At 40.5% G+C, this 25,190-nt stretch overlaps 4 protein-coding genes across 14 annotated transcripts; 3 read left to right on the top strand and 1 right to left on the bottom strand.

The window, feature by feature from the left end:
• Positions 1-42: 42 nt before the first annotated feature.
• On the top strand, positions 43-9,115 carry ccpg1 (cell cycle progression 1). 8 transcript variants are annotated; one of them, XM_048262462.1, is made up of 12 exons: positions 43-202; positions 1,035-1,105; positions 1,585-1,699; positions 1,921-2,006; positions 2,107-2,344; positions 2,710-2,805; positions 3,546-3,842; positions 4,143-4,154; positions 4,752-4,864; positions 6,045-6,170; positions 6,428-7,773; positions 7,891-8,128. In XM_048262462.1, exons 2-12 carry the CDS (start codon positions 1,046-1,048, stop codon positions 7,904-7,906), a joined length of 2,505 nt encoding a protein of 834 aa, XP_048118419.1. In that variant the 5' UTR covers positions 43-202; positions 1,035-1,045; the 3' UTR covers positions 7,907-8,128. The 8 variants fall into 8 exon arrangements, with proteins under 8 accessions (XP_048118419.1, XP_048118417.1, XP_048118413.1 ...); XM_048262456.1 differs by having other exon boundaries at positions 47-202; positions 2,713-2,805; positions 7,987-9,115; XM_048262455.1 differs by having other exon boundaries at positions 47-202; positions 7,987-9,115.
• Positions 9,116-9,515: 400 nt separating this feature from the next.
• Positions 9,516-14,097, bottom strand: pigb (phosphatidylinositol glycan anchor biosynthesis, class B). Of its 2 annotated transcripts, none has more exons than XM_048262453.1 (12): positions 13,864-14,097; positions 13,086-13,215; positions 12,885-12,987; positions 11,975-12,079; positions 11,442-11,572; positions 11,205-11,345; positions 11,070-11,121; positions 10,753-10,964; positions 10,583-10,647; positions 10,286-10,499; positions 10,005-10,185; positions 9,516-9,780 (listed from the first exon to the last, which is right to left on the bottom strand). In XM_048262453.1, the coding sequence occupies exons 1-12, from the start codon at positions 13,973-13,975 to the stop codon at positions 9,664-9,666; spliced, it is 1,563 nt and encodes a 520-aa protein (XP_048118410.1). In that variant the 5' UTR covers positions 13,976-14,097; the 3' UTR covers positions 9,516-9,663. The 2 variants fall into 2 exon arrangements, with proteins under 2 accessions (XP_048118410.1, XP_048118409.1); XM_048262452.1 differs by having other exon boundaries at positions 12,885-13,002; positions 13,864-14,095.
• A 117-nt stretch (positions 14,098-14,214) lies between these two features.
• Positions 14,215-15,015, top strand: LOC125306878 (protein PIGBOS1). The gene is made up of 2 exons (XM_048262454.1): positions 14,215-14,320; positions 14,646-15,015. The coding sequence occupies exon 2, from the start codon at positions 14,734-14,736 to the stop codon at positions 14,923-14,925; it is 192 nt and encodes a 63-aa protein (XP_048118411.1). The 5' UTR covers positions 14,215-14,320; positions 14,646-14,733; the 3' UTR covers positions 14,926-15,015.
• A 298-nt stretch (positions 15,016-15,313) lies between these two features.
• On the top strand, positions 15,314-24,795 carry rab27a (RAB27A, member RAS oncogene family). 3 transcript variants are annotated; one of them, XM_048262449.1, is made up of 7 exons: positions 15,321-15,409; positions 15,494-15,768; positions 21,288-21,460; positions 22,274-22,359; positions 22,512-22,615; positions 22,771-22,894; positions 23,903-24,795. In XM_048262449.1, exons 3-7 carry the CDS (start codon positions 21,308-21,310, stop codon positions 24,102-24,104), a joined length of 669 nt encoding a protein of 222 aa, XP_048118406.1. In that variant the 5' UTR covers positions 15,321-15,409; positions 15,494-15,768; positions 21,288-21,307; the 3' UTR covers positions 24,105-24,795. The 3 variants fall into 3 exon arrangements, with proteins under 3 accessions (XP_048118405.1, XP_048118406.1, XP_048118407.1); XM_048262448.1 differs by having other exon boundaries at positions 15,314-15,768; XM_048262450.1 differs by lacking the exons at positions 15,321-15,409; positions 15,494-15,768 and adding an exon at positions 17,582-17,729.
• Positions 24,796-25,190: the final 395 nt, after the last annotated feature.

Below are 25,190 nucleotides of genomic sequence, written 5' to 3'. Positions count from 1 at the left end.
GGCTCTTTCGTCAGGGAATTAATGTAGAACTTCATTTCCCTATGAACCCCGCTTCTATAACTAGCGTCAGTGGCTTTAGATGTTTTTGTTGTTGATGTTGCATTAGGCTAACGTTGGCTAGAGAAGGAGAGAGGGCGCCCAGTTGGGTTGTAGTTTCATCAGCCGTTTTCTTACGTACACTGGATAAGGACAGTTTTAACAGGTAATGCATGCAAAACATTAGATTAACGTGCCTTTATAGCTTGAGATGGCTTCTGTATTGAAAGTATTTGTTCCTCGAACTGGTAGCTTGGCAGTAAAAGAGGTTTTGCTAGTTTGCTAGCTGACGTTAGCCAGTGGTTTCTGTTCTGTTCAAGAGCTTTGGTGGTGGGTGGGTGGTATAGCCGATGTTCCGCTCTGTGTACATTGTGGATATTATACTAAACAGGGGCGTTTTTCTTGCTTCACTGGGTGGCATGGTTGCCACACGTCTTATGGAACATTGTTGTAATGTTACTGTTTTAGCTGTAAATGTTACAGTATGTCCCTGGGCTATGGCCTCTTTAATTCGCCAACCAGTTTCAGATGCAGCATTGCACTGTCCCTCAGCGCAATGCAGTCCCCTGCATTCGTTTCAAGCGTTTCCCCCAACCCTGACAGTTAATATTTTTGGAGAATATAGAGAATATAGCTTGTCATGCGGTGAGTTCTGTTTCTTGTAGACGTATTAATAATGTTGGGTGGTGTTATCCCTTATTCATGGCATTACGATGATTGTGACTACATTACTACAATAACTATAATACCCTGCAACGCACAAGTTGAAGTATTTGAAAAATACCTCTATTGTCCAAGTCACTAATGTCAACTGACTGAAATGTCAGTTATCATTTAACAATTTCAGGTCAGCGTGACCAGCACAGCAAACAAACCACAACACACTTTTTTCTTCATCTCGATGCATTGAAGTTTACAGTTTGAAGGTCCCGGAAATTGACCTAAGCTGGTGACTAAACTACCTTTTTATTTGGTTATATTTGGTTATATTAATTCAGGCAGTGTTGAAATGTCAGAGAGCTCAAGTGACACTGAATCCTCCTGTGGATGGACCATCATTAGTAATGAGGTAAGTCAGTGCAAATCTAAACGAGGTCAGACATTTTGTAGTCATACACAGCCTTTCATCAGGTTCATATCCAAACACTATTCATTGTTGATATCAAGTAAGACATTTTGTAAAATGTACCTTAGGATTACAATTCTTACTGAATTTTACAATTCTGAAGATGTGAAGATGTAATTCTGTTATTCATTTTAACCTAGTCTAATGCCTGGTTATTAGACTAGGCCTGCATGTTGCTTTAGCAAAATCGACGTTGAATCCACAAAGTGGATTAGACATTGAAGTATTAGACATTGAGGCTAATGGAAGTTTTAATGTTATGAATATGACATGTTGTCAACAAATCAAGTATCCCCTACCCATGGGTCTGTTGTAGTGAAACTAGGCTAAATATACCCTGTTTTGTGTGTCAAATTGATTTGCCTCCTGTGTAATGTGAGTTTGACCGCTGAGTTTCAATGCCTGCCATTGTTACCTTTAAGGGCTCGGATATTGAGACTCTGGGGCCTGAGAATGCACTGGAACATGAGGTGGAGATCTCAGAGAGAGGACCCATACAGGAGACTGAGCTGCTAGACCAGTCAGCTTTTGCCTGTGGTATGCTACTCTGTGTTGTCTTATGGGTTCATGGATTTCGGAGTTTCTGGAAATTCTGGAATATCCAGTTGGTCTATTCATCCTTAATTAGTAACAGCGAGTCAATATAGCACTCATTTGTATATTAACACCTTCATTACTTCGGATTTGAGTTTTTGAAGTTGTCCACAAAGTTGTTGGTGGAGAACGGTTTTACTGAGTATTTTCCTTTATTTTTCAAGCTGAGAAAAAAGAGGAACGTGGTGACTCATCCTTGGATGTCACTCTAAAAGCAGAGTCATTCGGGGAATTGCACTCCACTTCTGAGGTGGGACTGATGGTGTCATATGCAAACATCATTGGGGGAAAGTGTCATTAAAAGAGCCGTGTTAAAGTGTTGGCATCCTAGTGACTTGTGTCCTCCCCAGGTGGGTGCTGAGGAGGTGACGGACGAGCATGTGACACTGTGCTCTTCCAGTGATCACTCAGACATTGTCACCTTGGGAGACTCGTCCAAGGAAGAGCAGGCGGAAGTCGAAGGGGATGGTGATGATGACGACGATGATGATGATGATGATGATGAAGAAGAGGTGGCAGCTGGAAGCGAAGACCTTTACATGGGCACCTCTTCAAGCAGCCAATACACCTTCAGTGCACCAGAGACAGGTGTGCTTCTCCTTGTCTTTGTTACACGCCAGAATTGAAGCATATAAATGTGAAGTGCATTAAGGAAATAATTGAGGGAAACTATCCTGTAACTGAATACATGCATTTTTTGTTATGTCATGTTAACAGAATTGTAATCTGGGTCCATCTGGTGAAATACTCTTCATCTTTGACTTCTTTTTAGCCACAGTGGGTTGAAGCAATATTAATGACAGTAATAAGGTGTTTGTGTTATACACTTTTGAGTGATTAGTTGTTTCTGGGCATGGTATCAGAATTGCTGATGTGTTTTGTGTGATTAGTATGGGTAAAAGAAAAAAAACATGGAGAAACTTCCTTCTTTCTGATTTGTCCACGTGTGAAAGCAGGTGGGATAATGAACCAGTGGACTTTTACTCAGACTCTGTGGAAGTTTGGCTGTCGTCTGAGAGAGCAGCTTTCTGCTGGACATTCTTTCTCAGGTGGCCCCCTGTGAACTGGGTGCTAGTCTGCTGTGTGCTTGTGGTGTTTTCTGACTATAGCCCTGACTCAGCCATGATAAGCCTAAGGCAGTGCTGCCTATAGGTATATAGGTGCAAATAAATTGTGCTCCGATGGAGGTTTTGTGTTTGTAAAGGCATGGCTAGACTTAGAAGCATGTTTATTGGTGCATGGTAGTATAATATAGTCATATACATAGTCATTGGTTTGCATTTGGACTAATTACACTTAGATTTGAAGCTGTTGTGAACTTAAGCAATGAACTAACATAATCTCTTACTGGCGCTTAACACCGAACACTGTGCCAAAGCTAATGCCAGTGACAGTTTGTTTACTCTAGCAACAGTTCCTTTGCAATCATCTGTCAAGTGACAGGATTGAAAAGATAGATTGTATGGAAAAGATAACTTTTGATATAGCTGTGAAGGTGATCTGTGTCAAAGAAAGCACTGTGATTTGAATTTAAGAAAGGGCATAGTTCATATTCTAATTCAACGGAATTAGTTCTTTGTTAAAAGGAAAACAACCTAAGATTGAACCTTCTTCGTGTGCAACTGTTCCATGTTCAACGGTTTTGTCAAAAATCCAAGAGTAAATAAGTTCCTGTGCCACCATCATCCAGATTTAATATTATTATTGTGGTCACGAGTGGATGAGCTCATCAAGTGTGTGTGTGTGTGTGTCTGTGTGTGTGTGTGTGTGGTGGTTCATGGTGCTGCAGTTTTCCCCCTGGAGCAACCTGTGGTCGGAGAGTCCAGCAGCAGCGATGAGGAGGTGGAGGCGGAGGCCAGCCCAGCCGTGCGCAGGCGCAGGGTGAGGAGGAGCACCGCCGGCTCGGAGCCAGAGGAGGCGCCACAGCAGCAGTCGCGGGACCAGGCAGAGGCTCAGGGGGAGCCCCTCGAGCACCAGGACCCTCGGGCTGAAACGCCACAGCAGGGCCACGTCAGTGGCACCCTGAACAAGTGCATCCTCCTGGCCCTGGTGGTGGCCATCAGCATGGGCTTTGGACACTTCTATGGTGAGTGCAACTCCAACTGCAACTAGATCACCCTTAGAAAGACCAGTGTGGTGTGTGTGTTCATGTTACAGAAGTACATGTCTTCATAGGAATCCCCACTTGTGATGGTGAACAGTATATTCATGGAACAAAGAATAAGCCACAGTTTCTCTCCTGTACCGATGATCACAAACTGGAAATTATGGTTTCATTGTCTACCTTGTCAGATTAGTTCTTGTTAGAATGCAAAGCAAAACCGCGTAAACCATGTCTGGAGTCAGCTTGCCATGTTTTTGAAACATCCCTGACTTTGCCTTCTAGGTTATTTTGAAGGTATGGACTAATCATATGGGATGACAGGCTGGCCTAGATGGATAAGTCAAGTACTGAAACTTCCATGTTTTCACATGATTCACACAGATTGGATCAAATCTGTGTCCTTTTTAATTTCACTCTGTGGCATGACAACTTGTGTTTTATTTTATTTTGAAGGGTCCTCTGAAAGCCATTTCATTGGAATGATGCAGTGATCCAAGTAAACAATTGCATACAACATTTCATTTTCTCCAATATTCTAGTAGTAGACAATAATCAATACGTTTCTGTCACCGTGTCAGATGGCAAATAGTGAAAATGAAATAATGGCATATGTCGTGCCTCTATGATCAGCAAACATTTTTTTTTCCTTTTTTTCTTTTAAAGTTTATATCCCCTGATTCACCTGTACTAGGTGGATTTTTATTTTATATGTTGGTTTGCAGTGCATGTGTATTTTCATCTCATGAATATTCATCTCATTTATTAGACTGTGTTTTCCTAGATGGAATGTCTTTTTCAGCACATCATCCTATTTGATCCTTCCATACCCAGTGATTTGAGAAACATGGAAGAAAATGACCATTGATCCATGGGGTATTTCTGCCCCCACAGGCACTGTGCAGATCCAGGAAAGGCAGCGGATTGTGGAGAGGAGCCGTGTACTTGAGCCCAGTGGCACCAGAGCGCTCCATCAGTGTCATCGGCCTCAAAAAGACATCAACAAGGTCAGTAAGTACACCAACACACCCCAGAGCAAGTAACTCGCTGTCCGGGTCGAGCGTCTCTCAGGATCATCAAAAGGAGTACAGTTATGGAGCGTTTCTTTCTGTTCTTTCCTTTCTTTCTGGTAAAATATTTTTTGGTGAACTTTGTTTCAGCTTTCAGAATTGAACTCTTTTCCTCTCCTGTGTTGTTTAAACACAATCATATTATTTTCTGAACACATTTTTATAACCTAAGCTTGAAATATTCCATTTAAGGGTATAGCAGAGCTATGCAAGGAGTCTTCTCCAGTGCTCCAGTTCTCTACACCATAGAAACCATTTGAGGAGCTTTGTGAGCTGAGGGGTATTTCACAAAAGCGGTTAAGAAATCCAAGATAAGAGATATTGCGAGGGTTGCGATGTCTGGTCATCCTTGCTCAAAACGTTTCTTGAACGCCAAGCCAGGATGAGTAGAAGCGACTAGGTCAAGCCAGGTGTAAGTAATTCAGGATACATTCACTAACATTCTCAGCTTTACTCAACATCTTTTGAAATAGACAAACAAGGAAGTGAAGTATTTCCTTTTTGAATGGGGAAATACGGACGTTTTTGTAAAATAGCAAGAGTAGGCGTGATACAGCAACTGAATGCGCATTTAGCCATGTGTGAGTGTTTCCATATCTTGACACGTAATATCATGAAGAAAAGAGTACTACCCAATCAACTAAATCAATTGGTGTTGCTGTGGTACATAGATGGAATAACGTTCTTTAAAAACATGCAGAGGTCTGATCGGAGTGACAGCTGACTGAACCATACAACATAATTAACATTTAAATTAAACTAAGCCTGGCTGCTGCACAGAATAAATCCCCATGGTAGGTTATGTGCCATTTCTTTTGTGAAACCAAGTCAAAGCTAAATTCAGCCAGGATAACCAAAACAATCCAGCTTAACCCGTTATCTAGGTTTTGTGAAATACCCCTCTGGTTGGCTGTCTTTGCTTAAAAAAAAGAAACATTTCCTTCCTTCTATTTATAAAACTGAACAGAGCAACATCTTAGATGCTGTGTTAGTGTGAGAGTATGTTACAATATATAGGCTAGAGTTTGACACCATGGCTCACACACACAGTCTACACTACAAGCCTTGTAATGGGCCAGGCTTTTGTTCACAGTGTTGATACTGTCTCCACATGTAGGGAGTGATTCAGAGTCTAAGAGAAGACCTAGAGGAAAAGCATAACATGGTGATGTCCATCACAGGACTTATGGATAAGATAACTAAGGAGAACCAGCAGCTCAGACTCAAACAGGATGAGTTACAGGTAACACGATCCACGTATCAGTTCATCTGACTCTGCTGACAGGAAATCCATTTGAAATGGAGAGCAGAGTGTACAGAGTGAAATGCACGCTGCAACAAAATTCACCACCGTTGAAATGTATTTATGTTAAAGAAAATAGATCTTGTCTAATAGTATTTCATATGTCTGCACAGCATTGATACAGATAGTTATACTGCTTGCCAAACTGTACCGCACAGGATAGCAGCACATTTCAAGCACATGACATTTCAAAACAGGCCCAGAAGGTTGAGCTGGTTGAGCAACTGAAGCAGACGGTGGAGGAGCGCAGTAGCATGGAGCTGGACCAGGAGCAGCTGGCCCGGGAGAATCGGCAGCTGAAGAGCTCCCTGGAGCACGAGGAGGCCTCCCTGTCCGCCCTGCAGGACGAGCTGCGGAGCCTCCGCGCCCAGATCCGCCAGCTTGAGGAGCGCGGCGCTGGGGCGGACTCGGTCGTCCAGGAGAACCAGCGTCTAAAGGAGCACCTGGAGGAGGAGCGCCAGCGGCTGCGGGGCATCTGGGACCAGCGGAACCGACTGGTGCTGGAGGCCCAGGCGCTGCGCGGCGAGCTGGACGTGGAGCGCAAGGCTACCGACAAGCTGAAGGAGGAGCTGAGCCGCCGCGGCCCCACCGACGCCGAGACCGAGGAACTGCAGTCCCGCCTCCTGGAGCTGGAAAAGAAGCTGAGCTTTGAGCAGCAGCGCTCGGACTTGTGGGAGAGGCTCTACGTTGAGACGAAGGAGGATCGAGTGAAGGCCAAGGGGGATCGGCAAGCCAAAGCCAAGAGGCCAAAGGAAGGCATAATTGGCAAGGTGAAGGAGACCTTTGATGCAGTGAAGAACTCCACCAAAGAATTTGTGCACCACCACAAAGAACAGATCAAGAAGGCCAAAGAGGCAGTGAAGGAGAATCTTCGGAAGTTTTCAGACTCTGTCAAGTCCACCTTTCGCACCTTTAAGGACTCTGCCTCGACCATGTTCGACAGAAATCGCCGACCCCATGAACGGAAGTACCAGGAACGGAAAGAGTCCAAAGCCCAACACCAAGAGCCTCTCAGAACGCACAGGGATGACTCAAGCTCAGAGGAAGCGTCGTGGCAGCATAGGCCCCACAAGTCCTTTCATCAGCACCCTCAAAAATCCACTCTGGATTCATCTTCTGAGGCTGAACGCAACACACGCAAAGCTGGAACCAAGAAGGATTCAGGCTTTGCAAGTCCAAAAGGTATCCCCAAAGGCTGCTCAGGTGTGTTTGACTGTGCTTACCAAGAATCTATGAGTCTCTTCAACAAAGCCATGGACCCTATCCGGGCAGATGAGTTTAAACAGCTACTTCACAGCTATCTGCAACAGGAGGTGGACCACTTTCACCACTGGAATGAGTTGGAGGGATTCATCAAGAACTTCTTTCATAATGGTGTATTTATCCATGACCAGATGCTTTTCACAGACTTTGTCAGTGGAGTGGAGGACTACCTTGAGGATATGCATGAGTACCATAGCCATGATGATGTGTTTGAAGATTTGGACGACTACATCTATAGGCACTTTTTTGGAGATACATATTCTAAACGTTATGGTCCAAGGTAAGGATGTGTGATTTACGGTACTAAACCTTACTAATTGCATGGACATTTCTGAGGTAATGACAGATGCATGATGCTAATAAGTAGTACCTTATTTTGCCTTTTGTTTGTCACTAGGTCTGAAACTCAATAAGTTCTGCATGTTGAATACGAATGCTGTGAACCCAGGAATGAAGCCCAGGGGTAAACTCCCTTTTGTTTGTAAATTTACAGTCGACCACTTGAAGGTCCTGATTCTAAGACAAAAGAGAACAGGGAGGCCAGAGATCAGCGAAAGCATCAGCGAGCACGTCCGCGGCCACAGAAAGACAGGAAATGGAGTAGACAAGGACGCCCGGATAGACACATGGCAGATGTTAAAATAGAGCTGGGGCCCATACCATTTGATCCCAAATATTAGGATTTTAATTTGATTTTAAGGATATTAGTGTCTATGTAATTCAGATGGTTAAAACTGAAACTGTATGGTTTGCTTGGTTTTATTTTATTTTGGATGTGTCCTTGAAACCTATGATTCTCTTAATTGTAATTTTGCACAATGTTGACTCCTTATGCTGGTGGAATGTTTCCTCGCTCCCTTCGTTTGTGCAATCATCGCTAACTAGGCCTCCATGGCAGTTGTAGTGTCGCCTTGTCTAATCTCATGCACAAAGAAGAAGAAAAAGAGCAGATGAAGTGACAGTTTGTCCATAAATTATCATTAGTAGAAATAATACATTCATCTTCATTTTGAGAATAATTGTCAATTACTGCCTTGGATTGTAAATGTTTCAGCTTTAGCCTTGGCAATTTACTGATTTCTAGAGTTTTATTTTTAAAAGCATAGACTGCTGGATAAAACCACATTTGCTCTAGTTTCTGGATGTTTCAAGAGCAACTTTATGACAGGAAAATGCACTTTTAAAAATAACCTATGTTTGTTCTAATTGGCTGAATGTCTAAGATTGGTCACTTAGCATATTTAAAAAGCTGAACAAATAATTCTAGTTTGGTGTAAAAAAAATATAGGACCAAAAAAATCTACTTATTTTAATTTCTGCACAGTGATTCAAACTCTAATGTAGCAACCTGAATCGTGTGGAAGAGGCACTTATTACCAAATTCTTATTATTTTTTTTAATTAATGTTTACAAAATTGTCAGATTAAATTGGTTCTCCAATTGATAGAACACAATGATAGAAAGTAATGGATGGGCCATTTGTGTTTGTTTCTGCTTTCCCAAATAATTGAGTAACATTCCAATTGTAGGTTGTTTTCATGATGCCTAATGCCATTTCTTGGTTTGTGGTTAAGCTGTTAACTTGAAAAATGAGCAATCTCCATTAAATTGTTTGATGGAAATGCACCTGCAATGTCTTTCTTTGACACATCTACACAACATTACTGTATCTAGGTCATTTATCAGTTGAGCTGTGTCAAGTGCCAAAGTATTAAATCTGGGATGAGACTAAGTACCATGAGGTGTGATCGTAATGATGGATTGTTCAGGTGACGTGTAACTGGTTTGTGCTGCTGCTAGTCAGCAGGTACAGCATGTCAGGGGTTGTCCCATGGATGAAATAAACACCTTAGCTGTCTGCCGAATGTACAGGGCTTATAAAACAATCAGTTACACAAAACATGTACAATATGCAATAACACATTATTATTTTTTTTTTTTATGTAACTTAAGGGTAAAGCCGTGTTTGATTCTTCTGCTCACCAAAACTGTAAATAATAGAAATGAAACAGGTCAGGGACATAATGGAAATTAGATTTTAATTTTGTTTACAAGTACTTACAAAGCACATTTCTATAACTTCATTTTTACAGGTATCATATTTTAGTTACAAAATGTAAATCTTGAGCAGCAATCAACACAGTGCTTTTGCATTCAGACCCTCCCCGATTCAGTGCTTTCTTGTATAGATGAAGATGGTTTGTCCCACTCGCCCTTCAGGAATATGAGTGTGGAAAATCTCAGTGTGTTTAATAAACACATTTGCCTCCAGGAATGCAGAGATCTCCTGTGAGAAGTGATAGTACTTAAGTTAGTTAAAGCCCTTCATTAATTACATGTCGTCTTCCTGAACTCCTATATTTTCAATTCAGTTTATGTTAATCTTCTCACACACATAAACCCTCATCATCTGTACTGCACAATTACAACAGCTAATACATGTACTAAATACCGGTACGCTAAGTCACAAACTTGTATAAGCCTAAAGTACAAGATGAAAACTAATCATACCTTTTCAAGGACATTAAAAAACACGAGGTGAGAAGGTAATGAGTCCTTGTAGGGAAATGTTCTCATAAGCCAAGCTGCAGGGTTGGAGTAGAAAACATCTGCCTCGTCTATACTGCTCCCATCCCCTCTCAGGTCAGGAGGACACTCCAAGAAGCGCATTCTCAATGGGCAGTGGATATGGCTACGCAGTGGGTATGAATACAAAGCAGTGAATGTAGATCAACATGAAATCTACTTTGCCTTTTGCCCACTTATATCATTACAAGAGCACATATAGATACCTGTAGAAAGGAGTGGAGTGGCATGGCATGAGGAAGAGAACTTGGGGCTGAGAGGAGTTTGATGTCGTGTCACATAGGGGTTGGAGGTGGCCCATAACATCCAGAGTCCCACGTTGGTGAACAAGGCCTGTGTACAAGGCTGGGATGAGGTTTGTAACGAGCAGGAACCACATAGCTGGTTTTCTCCAGGCTTTCAGGTTTGCCAAGGATATGCCTGAAATAAAAACACATTGTGAGATCTAAGCATTATAAAAAAGTATAGGAATTCTTCACTGAATCTGGTATCTGGACACTCACCACAAAATATCATACATATAGGCAGGATGGGATAGATGAACCGGAACTCCTTGTGAGCTAGTAAACTATAATATGACATATCAGAACTTGAGTTTTAACATAAAAGTGTATTACAATATATCTTCACAACCAAAATGGGAAAATTGGAAAGGTAATGCATAATGTTTAACCTGTAAATTACAAGGGTCCATGCAATTGTGAACAACAGTATTCTGTATCTTTTGGAAGCCAGAGAGCAGCCATGGAGAAAGAATGGAAGATGAGATCCCAACACAACCATGAATCCCTGAGTGAAATACCAGTGCCATGGATGTGACCCGTAAAATTCAGCAACATTATGGAAGACATTAAACTTAAGGAAATTCCACTGAACCAGGGTCCACTAGAACAAAGAAACATAAAATGAATACATGAGTAATTATTTAGTGCTTGGATTCATGTGTAATATCAATTTTTGACATGTTTTGGTATATATTACTTCATATACCTGCCCATGGATGAGACTGTCAATAAGGGTTGAAATTCCAAGACTCAGGGCCCTGGAAATTAATATCACAATCCAACAATTATTTCAAGATAGAATATGTGATTAAAAATGCAAAATTAGCATGCACCTACTTACACAATGGGAAGGCCATGATGAATTATGAGTCTTAGCTTGTCATTGTCTTTCCAGAAATGGAATGCTAACAAGGGAAGCCACACAATGAGGGCAGTTGGACGAACAATCACTGCCAGCGAAACCAAGGTCAAATACTTTGCACTAAAGAGCAAAAGTACACATCATATTTATTTTGTTTCTTTATATCAGGATGCAGGACACTTTATTTGGTGCAAGATATATTTATATATGGACAACCTGTTGTGGGTTTTGGATCCTGGTAGTGAGTAGTAGCAGAGAGCCAGAGTTGTGAGCATAGTCTCTGTGGTATTGGTCAGGGTCCGTGTACAACAATACCATGTGAACCAGGAACAGAGCTGACTGAAATACTGAAGACAAATATAGCTCATTTAGGAACTTATCAGTTGAGTTTTGTGTATTTTGCCCACAGTATTGCAAGTTAGCACAAAATAATTATATTCAAACAAAACTGTTCTAAATGTGACTTGTTTAAAGATACATTTCTGACTCTAAAGCAAATATATGGGCAGAGGTCACTACTTTGAATCCCAGTCTCAGCAGGGTGTGATGGACTTAACACTCACTTACTATAGCCACCATTTCTGTAGCAAATTGGATTGCGCTAGTCAGCTAACAGCTATGTGTGTGTGTGTGTGTGTGTGTACAAACAAGCCATGTAATAAAGGTACATGGTCCACTTAATGATATGGACAATAAACAGACAAATAAATATATGCATTTAATGATATGAAGAAAATACTGTAACCTACTGTTAATTGTGCAACATCTGGACTTTCCAGATTTTTAATGACTGCATACAGTTTAACATCAGTAAATGCAGCAAGAAGTGCTTGCAGGACACGAGGCAGCCACACCTGTTAATTGAAACGCAGTGTACATGACAACGCACATGACATGAAATGAAATTAACTCTTTTAAGTAAGAAGGATTCTATCTGGCATTCTATCCCCTAGAATGAGGTATGATGTGAAATATGTCTGCTGAAAATACTATGCTTCACTGTGTTAGGAAGGAATTTCAGGTAACAGTTAACTTGCAATGTATTAGCAGTGGAGAATGGCTATAAGAGTCAGGAATGCCATTTTTAAAACATTGCAAATGACTTAGCTTTATGTCTCAAAGGCACTCATGACTCACAAGTTGATTTGGAACATGATCAGGATCCACTGTTGAGTGATTGCAGTTAGTTTATGTGTGCTTGTTAGTTTGTCATCATCACCTCTGACAGGGTCGGAGGGTATTGTAATCAAGTCTGTTGGTCCATCCATCGATGTGTGTGTTCCCTCACTTAACTAAGTGCTGGTCCAATTTAATGTATGTTTCCTTACATGGTAGGTTAGAAGGTTACTCCTACATGATGACCTGAATCCGAAATAAGAATTTATTTTCACTTTTTTTACTGGCCAATTATAGGCATGAGGGTCTGCAGTTGCCTGACTGCTCTTCTTTATTTGGTTTGGGGTATAAACAATGAAGCACACATGAACACATGAATTCCACATCCCAAAAATAACTGGGATAGATTTTACTCAGATTATAATCCAGAGAGTAGTCGTCACATGATCATTAAATTTGACTAAATGCTTTATAACGGTTCTTTAGTAGGTTACAGTCACTAAAATATTATATATACAGTTGCAGTAAAATATTTACACTTACCAAGAGTATAACTGTATCACATTCAAATATATGCAGTATTTTGTAAAAAACTGCAAAGATGAGTGGATAAGAGTAGCCTCTGATTCCCTCAGTCCACTCCCAAGTTAAATATCCATAAGTAATATGTTAAGGATGAACATGTGTTTGTTCAAACAGTGTATAATGTTTAAGTACCCATGTATAAATACAAACAAAGGATATTTGAAGGCCATGTGATGGGAAACCTCCAGAGACTGCCAATACTCATCTGGAACAAAGTTGGTCTGAACCAGGAGGCAGTTGATGAGACGAAATGCCACAGAGAATAGATAGGCATTGATGCCAAAAAAATCTACAAATGATATCAGAAGATAATTTATTATTATTTGTAATTCGGCATAACACCCTGATATTTCCCTTTAAAATGCAACAAGAGGGGAGTAGAACCTGGTTATACCATCAATTAGGATTATATAGGCTAGTTATTGTACATGTAGCCTACTGACATCTTCAACATAGGTATGTTGCATCATAGCAAAACAAGGAAGTTTTCCAGGAAGAAAAACAAGGAAGAATTCAAACTTGCACCTGACAATGTTAAACCAAGTAGCAACTAGTAGAAATGTGAATACACGTGTGGAGTTTAATACGGTATATGCCACAATTAAGCAAAATAATAATAATAATAATAATAATAATAATAATAATAATAATCACAAGACAAACAAATAGGGAATCACTGGTTTGATACTATAGGCTAATGTAGCTTAGTCATACGACTTTTGAATTTCTGTCCTAGGCTGCAGATAAACCTGACCACTTTTATGACATTATACAAAATTAGAGAGATCTGAGAGCTAAGTAGAAAACCACTGGATGGATCCTTGGTAGTGCAGATAGAATAGCTGTAGCATCCCATTTCCTTATTATCCTACTCGTCAACAGTAGACTACCCTCTGAAGTGAACTCAAAATCAAGCTCCCAGTGTAGCCAGCCATACCTGTCTGGAGTGGACCAGCATTATTGTCGTAGAGTTTAGATTTCCTTTTCCTTAATTTAACCGGCTCTGCAAACGTCGGTTTGTTCTTCAATCGCTCACGAATTCGGTCCATACCGCAATAGTAAATGGAGTATTACATGGCACATTACACGACATGAACAGGCTGGCATGTCATATCTAATAGCTCGAAAAACTCATATCCTTTCCTCCACTTCCGTATTTTGGATGTGACGTCATACAATTACATTTATATTTTGCTAGGGGGAAATTAACGTTTATAATCGTATTATATATTTATATAAATAGTACACAAATAGTACCTACAATGAACGTATTGCATAGAATACGATATCCTTTATATATTAATATAAAAAATATGTACTTTCTTGCCCTCGTTTCTTTTGTCCCTCTGTCGCGCCGTACACACGTCGTTGACCTTCTGCTGGTGAGATTCATGGTAAGATTTGTGAATGCTTCTTGAATGAATAAAGGACTGTTTTAGAAGGATATCGTTACGTTTAAGGTGTTTGGCATCGCGAACATCGGCAACTATTCTTTGACTGAAAACTGAAGGTTTTAAGATAAGCACGGTCACGTCACGTGTCCCCCATATGTAACGCTCATGTTGATGATGAGTTGAGTTGAGGGCTTTCTTAGCTCGACACCAAATATGATGTCAAAAGTTGGCATCATATTGACCCGCGGGAGCTTGTATTGTTGCGCCTGTGTGTCATATGGGTAAAGTTGGGTAGATGTGCAACCAACTCTATGTTTCTTTACAGTTTTTATGGAAGTTGTTGGGACCGACCTTCAAATAACCTAATGGTCACATGAACTGAGAAACAACGAAAGAAGCTCCCTTTTCACGACATGTTCCGACGAAGGATCCCATTGAACGAAATAGCGTTGGCAACACTGCTTGGAGTTGCTGGAGGCATATATGTATACAAACCAATGTTTGGACTCCCGAAGAAACCTCAGACTGCGGAACTGCAGGAAGTCACGAAGCAAGAGAATGGAATACCTGACAAACCCTCCGGACATTCAATAGACACGTCCTAATAATGTTAGAGACAATATCAGCTGACATTATTTCTAAAATGTTCTGTGACGTTATGCCTTAAATAAAGATGAGTGCTGCATGGACGGTGACCATTTGGATGTTGGTGCTTCTTTCACTGTGTTAGCCTGTCATTGTAGTTCTAAGGTTCGTGTTTTGCATGCAAAATGATCTGACACAAATGGGATTCTTTCACATACAAAACTGCGAGGAGTCGTTATAATGACGGCTAATATTCGCGGCATATAGGGCTTATGGTTGTACCCATTTTTATACAGTCTGGTCAGCGAACCACAAGATGGAGCTATAGCTATACATGTCAAGTATCAATAAAGTTCAGCGCAGTGGAGTTCAATTCATCACAGTAGGCGTCTCAGATTTCACCTGGAAGGCCCAAATGATCAGAACCCAAAGTGGAACATAGCCAAAGACTACAATTTATTTTCTACCGCGTTCAACACACGTATATCCACAATTAGACTTAATGTAAGGTAGTTGAATTGTCAGAAAATGTTTTGACGCTTTTCCTTAGACCTTGAATAATTTCAATTATATACTACTTTCTAACAGAGCACTTTGGTTGACGGCCTAGCACACATGTCAGTGCTTCTCCGCAGCCTGGCTCGGTAGCAGAGGGAGGAGCGCGATTGAATAAAACGGGAAGTGATGTGAAGTTGGCTAAGTAAACGAGTTCTCAAACACGGAATAATCTCGCAAGACCTGCGAAGTTCATGAAACAAAGGGAAAAGTAAATCTATTTTTTCGTATCAAGTTGAAAATTGCTTGCATCTTAACGTTACTACGTCGAGGAATCCAACAACTTACAGCAGTGACGCACTAGAGTGGTAAGTATTTTGCCCAAATGTAACTTCTCAACATAGCTGTTGAAGTTGAAGGCATATAGCAAGTTTCTTGTCTACCTTTTTTTAACACGGCCTCTCATTTGAATGGGCAATTTTACTCTAATGCGTTTTCTTAGTAGCCTAAGCAAGTCAGTATTTTTAAGTAGACTACAGCTGCTACATTGAGACTGCATGGGCCGCACGAGTTCTTATAGTAAGCCAACGGACACGTGCATAACATTGTCCACTGCAAATTCATGAGTATAAGATTTACGCTATCCACCTGTGCGCGCTTTATTTGGAAACGAATTGCACATTGAAAATGTCAAAGTAGTCTTTTTTCCAAATGCGGTAAACTAGCCATATGGCCCACCTTCATTAACCAGTCAAACTGAAAACCCTACGCTTTCTTGTTTTACTGATGGAGCCGTCTCTTTAGGCCTATGTAAAACCATTCTACAAAACTTGACTTGGCATAATTTGCCCCATCCTGCCCCCTCAAAGCAGGAAGTTATCAACGTGGACGCAGTGGAAATATGTAGATCTAAACATCCAAGTCCCAGTAGCCTAATAGCCTAGACATGTCTAACCAATAGATATGCCTCGTACATTCTTTATAATGGCGTACGTCGCTCTTCCGTAATGATGAGCGATTTTATTTAGACTCTGACATTTAAATATTGTTAAATGTTTTAAAAGTGTTTTGGCATGTTCAAAACAAAAGTAAGAGTAAAACAGTGTTTCCCTTACCAGCTTCATCTTCATAATGGCAAGTTTATTTATAAAGAGCATATAATACACAGGGGTAATGCCTACGTGTTCCTTTACACAATAAATGTGAGTATTTGAAAATATGATTAGCAAGATTTTAGTTAAATTGTGTTTTGTATACTGTCTAGGCAGGGCAGAAAAGGAGGTGATGCACCATTAGAGAAGTAAATCTTGCCTTTGCTCACTCTCAATCTTAACAGTGGGTTGTAGAAAATGCAGCCTCATGGAAGTGTTGAATCTGTGTTCAGCAAGACATGGTTATTACAAGATTCTTGGCTTGGCTGAATATTTGGGGTCACCTGACCAGTCAAGGAGAGCACATGAGGACCAGCTGAGGATTATTAGATGGGGGAGATTTTATGTGGCATGCTTCTCTCCTCTTGTTGATCAATTTTCTTGTTTATTGAAAGGTTGGTGTTTATATGTGATTACTTCTAAAGTCACATACAAATCTGTAGCCTATTCATGCTGGGACCACTCTTGTTTCGCTCTGACTTTGTCTATCTCTATATGTGTTCATAGTAGTCATATTAGAATTTTTCCTCTGCCCTTATATTAACAGATTTCCACAAGGCTGAAAAGGAATAGTACAAATGGTGTATATGAGTGTCCCTAAACGTATGCAACTTGCTTTAGTGTAAGTTCATGTCCTCTATCCGTTAATGGTAATGATGAGTGACTGAGATGGAAAGGAAGACAGTGCACTCGCTTTACTATGTGAATTTGACCTCTTATGCAATTGGCTAACTTTGTTAATCTCACGTAATTCAAGTTTTCCATAATTAGGCTAAATGTCCATAATTAGCCTAAAAGTAATCCACAGTAGTTTTGTGTCTACACAGACTAGAACTGCTAGAATATCACATTACATTGGTCTGGATTCCCTTTAAATGGTAGTCTAAGCCCTGTTGGTGCAAAAACACCTGCTCAACGCAATAACACATCTCACTTGCTTAATTAGAAGTAAGAGGATCATGTGTTCCACAAACAGCCACAGCACTGTATGGACACAGCCATATAACAGACTAGTGTCAGACTGGTGCCCCACCCGTCCATACACAGCCTGTCTCTGGAATTGTCAACAAGTTCGGAGTTTAACTCGTAATTGTGTGAACTTTCTAGGAGGAGCAGTTCCACCATTGTTTTTTCAAAGTCTTGACATTTTACCGTCGTCTTTCTGCCATTGTGGAGGGGTAAGCTTACGCCTCTAAAGTTTTTGTCATCTTTTCAAGTATGGTTTTATGTTTGTTTGTTTGAGGGGATTGCTCAAGTTACTGTAATGTTTCACAGGCATTCTTTAGAATTTACATGTGCACTTATATGTTTAACTTAAGCTTTGAGTATGCTGCATTTCGTAATCTCTTCTCTCTGATTTGGCTGAGAGTTGTTTTTACACTGCAAGAAGTTTATTGCTTAACATTGGTACAGAGTGATCTGTGTCATCATTGCTGGGCCTTCCTGTCAGAACAGGTATTAGATCCATGTTGGGGCATGATTGCAAGAGCATACTGGTCTGTAGAGAATCCAGGGAGTGTTTTCTGTGAAAAGTTGGTCTGGCAAATGCATGTCCTATGATTTTGGCACTTGAGATTACAGCAGGCCTCTGGCAGCATTGCTGTTTTTCATTTTGTTTTTTAAAATGACATTTTTCCTCCTTGCTCACGCTTAGTAGAGGATGTGATGCAGTGATAAGGTTGCATAGTGGGTAGGCTGTATCTGCAGCATTTATTCACTCTGTGCAGAGCTGCTGTGCTTAATCTGATCAATCAGAGATGACTGGTGCAGCAGACCCAGCTCCTTCTACCTGGTGGGAGAGTGGAGTTAATTCTCCCCCAAGGAAGACCTTTCCCAGACCTCAGTGGGAAGACAACTACCGTATTTTCCGGACAATAAGTCGCTCCGGAGTATAAGTCGCATTTAGGCCTATTTAGAAATGTATTTCACAAAATCCAAGACCAAGAGCAGACAGAGACTATGTAACTGGACACATAGATGGCAAAAAGATTGAGAATTCTACCGGGAATGTTAATGAAGACGAAGGAGTGAATGGTGGCAAGCTGAGGCGAGCTGGGTGATAACGAAGGCGGCCAAGGAGGAGGGACCGACAGTAATTGTAAAGCAATTTACAAAAGATTCACTGAACAAAAATGCTGATGTGGTACATGAAAAAGTAGCTAAAAATGTGGACAATGCAATCAAGCGATGGGCGATGTGGAGGCACAAGCTGGCAGCAGAGAAAATGCTCGGGAGGCTATCTCCGAGAGTGAGAGTGGAAAAAAAGAACGTGCGAACTTTAAACAACGCTATACTAAGGAAGCTACCCTTATTTTAGAGGCTGTTCACATGCCAGTATGGACATTTAATCTGGAAAGGCAAGTTATTTAACTAGCACACAGAATAGGGTGACCAGACGTCCCGATTTTGAGTTGCGTGTTCTGAGTCCCGACAAAAGCCATGCATTTATATAACAATATTTAATACCCCCTCTAACTTTTGGGCTTAAGTACAAAGAAATGTCTGACCACCAAGCTCCCGATCTCATTCCACAAGCCTAGAGCGCCCTCTCGCGGCTGTAGACGGTAATATTTACTCCTTGGTTCATGTCAGTCAGTATGAATTAAAGGTGCTCTAAGCGATGCCATGCATTTTTTAGGCTAAAACATTTTATGTCACTTACTGCAAACACCACCTAACCAACCGCTAGCTGTCTGTGTCCTGAATACACTGTAAAAAGAAACGTGATCTCTGTGGACAGCGCAGGCTCCAAAAACGGTAACAGCAAATCACAGACGAGATGCGCATTTAGGATAGTTTCAATTGCACGGGAGCAGCACGGGAGGGAGGGGGAGGAAGTAACGAGCTAGCTCTCTGTTTTGTTTGAAAACTTGTTACCCAGCATCGCTTAGAGCACCTTTAACAGTTAAAAACATTAAATTATAAATATTTTGATATAGTCATGTACAACTTGTATAGGTCGCAGGACCAGCCAAACTATGAAAAAAGTGTGACTTATAGCAAAGTTCTTTTAGGCAAGTCCCTCCACTCGGTGGCCATATTGCAACGCTTTTTGGGCACTTATCGGACATCTATTTTGGGTAGAACTGCGCATGCACAGTGCTTCATGAATCACGACACACCAACCTCGCTCCAGCTGCGAGATCACAACACATCATGATTGGCACGATGTATTCACAACATACCACATGATTGGCACGATGTATTCACATGTCAACATTTGGCGGCGGAAGGGGTGGAATATGTGTAGACAACTGCCATGTTTACATTACAAACTAATCCCATACATTTCTTTGGGAGATTCTTTGAGAGCTGTGTTTCCTCATCAGAAAGTCTTTGCTTATAGTCCGGAAAACCAACTACCGTATTTTCATTTGACAGTGCTCATAGACTAATTTGGGTGTGCATTTGAAGGCACCAGAGATAAGAGGTGCTCAGACACTGTGGGTAAATGTGTGGAGACTGATTCTGTTTGTCATGCAAATGGCTATTGGCAGACATACTGTAGATTAGGCTGTCTGATAGTGTGCTCTGCTGTGCTGCCTCTTCCTATGAGGTTTGATTGCTTCACCAGTCACACTGTATTCACACCAGATTCAACAAGCCCCTCCTTCCCCCAAGATATTAAGCTGCTTATAGCGCAGGATGGGGCTTATTGCCGCCAGTTAAATAATGTGGGACTTGTTTGAATGGCTTTTCATGCAGTGGTCATATGATGGCGTCTTCATCCTTTGCAAGACCTACACCAAGTGTACCTCATGTCATAATATAGCTTATCAATGTATTCTTTGTTTTCCTTTTCAGTCAGCTAACATATTGTTTTTTACACAAATGACTGCAGCAAACTACAAAAGTGGTGTCTCATACTAGTTTTGATCTGTTAATTATTTCAGTCTAGGTTGGAGATCACTCGATAAACTCTTGTCACCCAGTGTTTTCTTTTGTCTTAACCAGTTAGTTGATAATTAGATTGATGCATTGAATAGTCAATTGTACATATTGTTTGTGAAAGATTTTGTATACTGTTTTCAGTAGAAATTTGGTTGTGGGTTGGTGAGTGAGGTGAGGCTGAAACCCATGCTTGTGTTCTAAGGAATTGAGTGATTAAATGTGCTGTGTTCATGTGTATCTAAACAAGAATCTTCACATTTTATCTGATAAAGTGAATTTAAAGAGAGTGCGAAAATAAGTGTATGATGATGTGAGACAAAGACAAAATAGGAACATGTTAGATGTTTGGCTCAAGGTTTCAATTTGGAATAGTGGCAACAGTCAAACATGTTGTGCTGACTTGGGATGGTTTTGTAAACGGCATACTTTTAAAAGATACTTTTTTTTAACTTCCTGTTACAATGTCAGCAAACATGAGAAGTCATGTCTGCACATGAACCAACATCTAGTAGGCTACAGTGTGTCAAACTTTGGTTGAAGTGGTTTGGTTGAAAGTTTGATTACCGGTAACCCTTTGCCTTGGTATGCAGGGGTTTCTCTGCTGAACTTAAATTCCAAGGTATAGATATGTCCAGTCACAAGCAATTTCTAGATGAAATTAAGCATCAGTGACCTCATCTCTGAAATGCTCTATGCACTGTTTTCTAGCTCTGCAACAATCTGCATTAATGTTAGGGTTGTGACCGGTCATCCCAAGACAATGGGTCTTTTGTTCTCTATTACCATTCAAATCTAGATGCCGAGAATTGAAGTGATTTGTAAATGCATGTCTGTTTTGCCCACAGGTCAGAAATCAGCGCTCACTATGTCTGATGGGGACTATGATTACCTCATCAAATTCCTAGCCCTTGGAGATTCAGGGGTGGGAAAAACCAGCTTCCTCTACCAGTACACGGATGGGAAGTTTAACTCTAAGTTCATTACCACCGTGGGGATTGACTTCCGAGAAAAACGAGTGGTAGGGTTCATTCATGGCATGAATTTAAGGCTTTCTCAAAAGTGTATGTGTATTTCTTTTAATTTTTTTGCTGGTTGATACATTTCATACTGGTTTATCTGGATCCAATCAAAATGTTGGTATACTCTTGATGTGGTGTTGAGTTTAGGTGTCTGATGTACCAGTCCAGCAAATCACAATCTGGATTTCCTAGTTCTACCTTTCTACTATTAGACCACCAAGGTTTCTGCAGGTTGAAAATCCATCTTTAAACAAAAGCATTAGAAAAAGTACAGGTTGCACAATTTCTTTGGCTCACCAAATGTCAGTTGGTGACCTAATTCAGTCTGAATGCACAGCTTCTACAACCTCATTTGTTTGCATTTCAAGACTGTCAAGGATGACCGTGACACTAACATGGCCGTGTTTATTGAATTCTTAGCATCGAACCACTAATGCATAAACCGGTAGTCATTTTAACTTAAAACAGGTCTCTTTGATTTCTGTCATTCGATGTTCATTGTTCTACACTGATCACTGTGAGACAGCAAAATGGAATTTCAGCAACTAATGGTACCTCAGACACACTCCTTCTTTGAGAGAAGGCACACTCCTTAAGTGCAAACAATGTGTACCCCTTAACCAAACATAGGCGTCATATTGTAACCTACCCTTGGTGATGCCAATAATCTTACTCTTACTTTGCTTACTCTTACAAATGCTGAATGAGACAGGCTATCTTTATCATTAATTACGTTACTTTTACAGTGCATGTTAATTGCAGTTGCTGTAATGTAATTGAAAAAATACTGTTTTTTTATTTCATTTCCAAAGGTGTACAAATCAAGTGGTCCTGATGGCACAGCAGGTAGAGGACAGAGAATTCACCTCCAGTTATGGGACACCGCTGGACAGGAGAGGTGTGGCAAAGTAGAAATCTCCCTTCCACTCACACATACTACTGTGCAAAAGCAGTTTTGTTCCAGTCTAGATTCACATAGTAAGCGGAGATCATGTTTTGAGAACAATCAGTCGAGGCATGTCTTTTTTTTCCTCTCCTCAATATTATCAGGTTTCGAAGTTTAACAACAGCATTCTTCAGAGACGCCATGGGCTTCCTGCTCTTGTTTGACCTTACTAATGAGCAGAGTTTCCTCAATGTCCGAAACTGGATGAGTGAGTTTACAAGAATGTATTTAATGCCATACATATCACCTAGCACATGTTACAGATGTAATGCTCAGATTTCCACTACACAGAGCAATTTAATGGGGGTTTTTTTTGCATGGACTTCTAGTTTGAGTCACTAATATAGCTGATATGCCCCACAGGTCAATTACAAATGCATGCTTATTGTGAAAACCCAGACATAGTCCTTTGTGGGAACAAGTCTGACCTGGAGGACCAGAGGGCAGTCAGTGAAGATGAGGCTCGAGAGCTGGCAGAAAAATATGGGTGAGCATCAGATCATGGCTTAAGGGTTTCACACGTTTGCTAAGAGGGCAGTGGCTGTATTTTGTTTGTCAAGGGACATGGAAGCACTCATAAGCAAGGTAAACAGGGCCCTCCTAAGAAAGTAAATGTTTGCATAATGCTCTATTTGAGTATGTCAATCAGTCATCAGATATACTGGGATGGACTACATGTTCTTGCATCCCAAAATGTTTAGGTTGACCATATGTCAAGCATGTGTTACATCGTGAGGGTGTAATTTGAATTCAGAAATATGCAGACATGTCTGCTTTTGACACAAACATGACAGATATTTTAAGTGACTCAAATGTGATTTTGTGGCGGTTAATTAAATTCAGTGTTATTCTGTAATTTTTAATCAAATTGAGTCAAGAATTTCATTGAATTCAATTTCATCACAGAAAATAGGATTCTTAAGATGAAACCATCTTTCTCACTCCTAAGCAATGTATTGTGAACAGGTTTGACATGCACCCGTTTGACTTCCTAACATTTTCCACCAAATCGCTCTAGAATGATGTATCAGATGATTCTGAAGATGGCTTTATTCATTTAAGCAGTGGGAGTGGAGTTGGTAAGGATGTACCTGCGGCTGTGGTTCAGCCGTAGGTACGAGGCCAACTAATCGGGTTTAAAGAAATCAAATTTATTTTTGCGCCTAAAGAAATAGTTCTTACTCTTGACATGTGCATATTATGTGCTTGTACACACAATAATGGTAGTCTACTTGCTTGTCTATATGTCACATGCTAAATTAAACATTTAGCCTACTCCATTTACCGGTACTCAATTTTCTCACTCAATAACTGTCAATGTGATGATATGAAGTCGCTGCTCTCTCGTTTTGAATGAATGACACATTCACATCTGAGTGATTTACTAAGGGTGTATAGTCCATGTGCACATCTTGAATGCCTCTCGTCCGTTCAGAAATTAATACATAATTCAACCAAGCCGGACCTAACTGTTGTATAATATATTTTTTAACAGAATTCCCTACTTTGAGACCAGTGCAGCAAGTGGCGATAACGTGGGCAAGGCTGTGGACGTTCTGCTTGACCTCATCATGAAGAGAATGGAACGCTGCGTGGACAAGTCCTGGATCCCGGATGGCACTGTGCGCTCTAATGGCCACAGCACCACAGATATCACAGAATCACAGGACCCTGAGAAGGGCAAATGTGCCTGTTAGGAGTCCAAGCAATAACCATCTTTACTGTCTCCCTTTTTATCATTGGATTGGACAGAAATATGGGAGAGGTTACCCTCATATTTTATTACATAAAATATACATGGATGATGAATGCATGGCAATTGCTACTATCATTCTACTCTCATTTACATACAGTATATTATACCACTGCATTATGATTTTTTTGTATATTTTTTTGATTGTTATATTGTAGCTCAGACACTGTTTATTCCTCACAGTCAAAAGTGTCTTTTTAGATCTTTTGCATTTGAAGTAACGTGCAATGAAAAAGAGGGTTGTCCTCGGAAATGTTATCAAGAAAATAGCTGTCCTTCCAAGCAGGTTTATGTGATGTAATTGATGTACCCTGCAGAGCACTCTTAGATCCTGAACTACTTGCTCTTCTGAAATGCTAAAATTTCAAGCACATTCAAGTAATCAATGTACAATTGTTGTGCCACATTTCACACCAATTAGTATATATTGACATCATGGATGTATGTTTGCCAAGTATGGTTCCACAGATATAATATTTTCAGATATAATGTTTTTTTCCCTCTGGGCTTCTCTGTGCCCTGAGTCTACTGTATTGTCTGCAACACTGTATCATTGCCAACACACTTTATGCCAAATATGGACACCAAATTCTTTATTCCAGGAAAAAAATAAATATATTTTATTATTTATTGAATATATTGGTTTCCATTTTGATTAATAACAGCAGTCTCTTGTGTGTTATCTGGACACTGCTGATTGATTTGTTTTATCTACAAAAGAAAATTAAGCTCTAATCTTCTCAACTATGTTTGCCTTTTGAATGTACCTGTATGTGTTGCTCACCGCTGAGCGTTGAGGGCTTTTTTCAAACCATGTGGCACCCTACTGTTGCAGTGAAGCACTGCCCATGTGCTTAGCACATTACTGGTATTCAAACAGTACAGCCAAAAGAATGACAACTGCCATGCTGATGAATATAGAAAGATGAGTGAAAATAAGTGGAAATGTAGAAAAATTCTAATTGATTTAAGTGCACTCCTGATTAATGGTAAGCAGTGAAGCAGGAAGAAATGAGGGATGAGGAAGTGA

The sequence above is a fragment of the Alosa alosa genome, chromosome 14, assembly GCF_017589495.1.
Source record: "Alosa alosa isolate M-15738 ecotype Scorff River chromosome 14, AALO_Geno_1.1, whole genome shotgun sequence".
NCBI classification, from domain to species: domain Eukaryota; kingdom Metazoa; phylum Chordata; class Actinopteri; order Clupeiformes; family Clupeidae; genus Alosa; species Alosa alosa.
The sequence above is the reverse complement of the archived record's forward strand: the minus strand, read 5'-3'. Positions and strand labels throughout refer to the sequence as shown.

Excerpts from the sequence above, each read along its gene's own strand:
- ccpg1 (XM_048262455.1), top strand. The coding sequence starts at position 1,046 with ATGTCAGAGAGCTCAAGTGACACTGAATCCTCCTGTGGATGGACCATC. Across the intron at positions 2,345-2,709 it reads CTTCAGTGCACCAGAGACAG|CAGGTGGGATAATGAACCAG; the intron begins GTGTGCTTCTCC and ends CACGTGTGAAAG. Across the intron at positions 2,806-3,545 it reads TGCTGGACATTCTTTCTCAG|TTTTCCCCCTGGAGCAACCT; the intron begins GTGGCCCCCTGT and ends ATGGTGCTGCAG.
- pigb (XM_048262452.1), bottom strand. The coding sequence starts at position 13,975 with ATGGACCGAATTCGTGAGCGATTGAAGAACAAACCGACGTTTGCAGAG. Across the intron at positions 11,122-11,204 it reads CATCATGGCCTTCCCATTGT|GGCCCTGAGTCTTGGAATTT; the intron begins GTAAGTAGGTGC and ends ATTAATTTCCAG. Across the intron at positions 10,965-11,069 it reads ACAGTCTCATCCATGGGCAG|TGGACCCTGGTTCAGTGGAA; the intron begins GTATATGAAGTA and ends TCTTTGTTCTAG.
- LOC125306878 (XM_048262454.1), top strand. The coding sequence starts at position 14,734 with ATGTTCCGACGAAGGATCCCATTGAACGAAATAGCGTTGGCAACACTG.
- rab27a (XM_048262448.1), top strand. The coding sequence starts at position 21,308 with ATGTCTGATGGGGACTATGATTACCTCATCAAATTCCTAGCCCTTGGA. Across the intron at positions 22,360-22,511 it reads GACACCGCTGGACAGGAGAG|GTTTCGAAGTTTAACAACAG; the intron begins GTGTGGCAAAGT and ends CAATATTATCAG. Across the intron at positions 22,895-23,902 it reads GAGCTGGCAGAAAAATATGG|AATTCCCTACTTTGAGACCA; the intron begins GTGAGCATCAGA and ends ATTTTTTAACAG.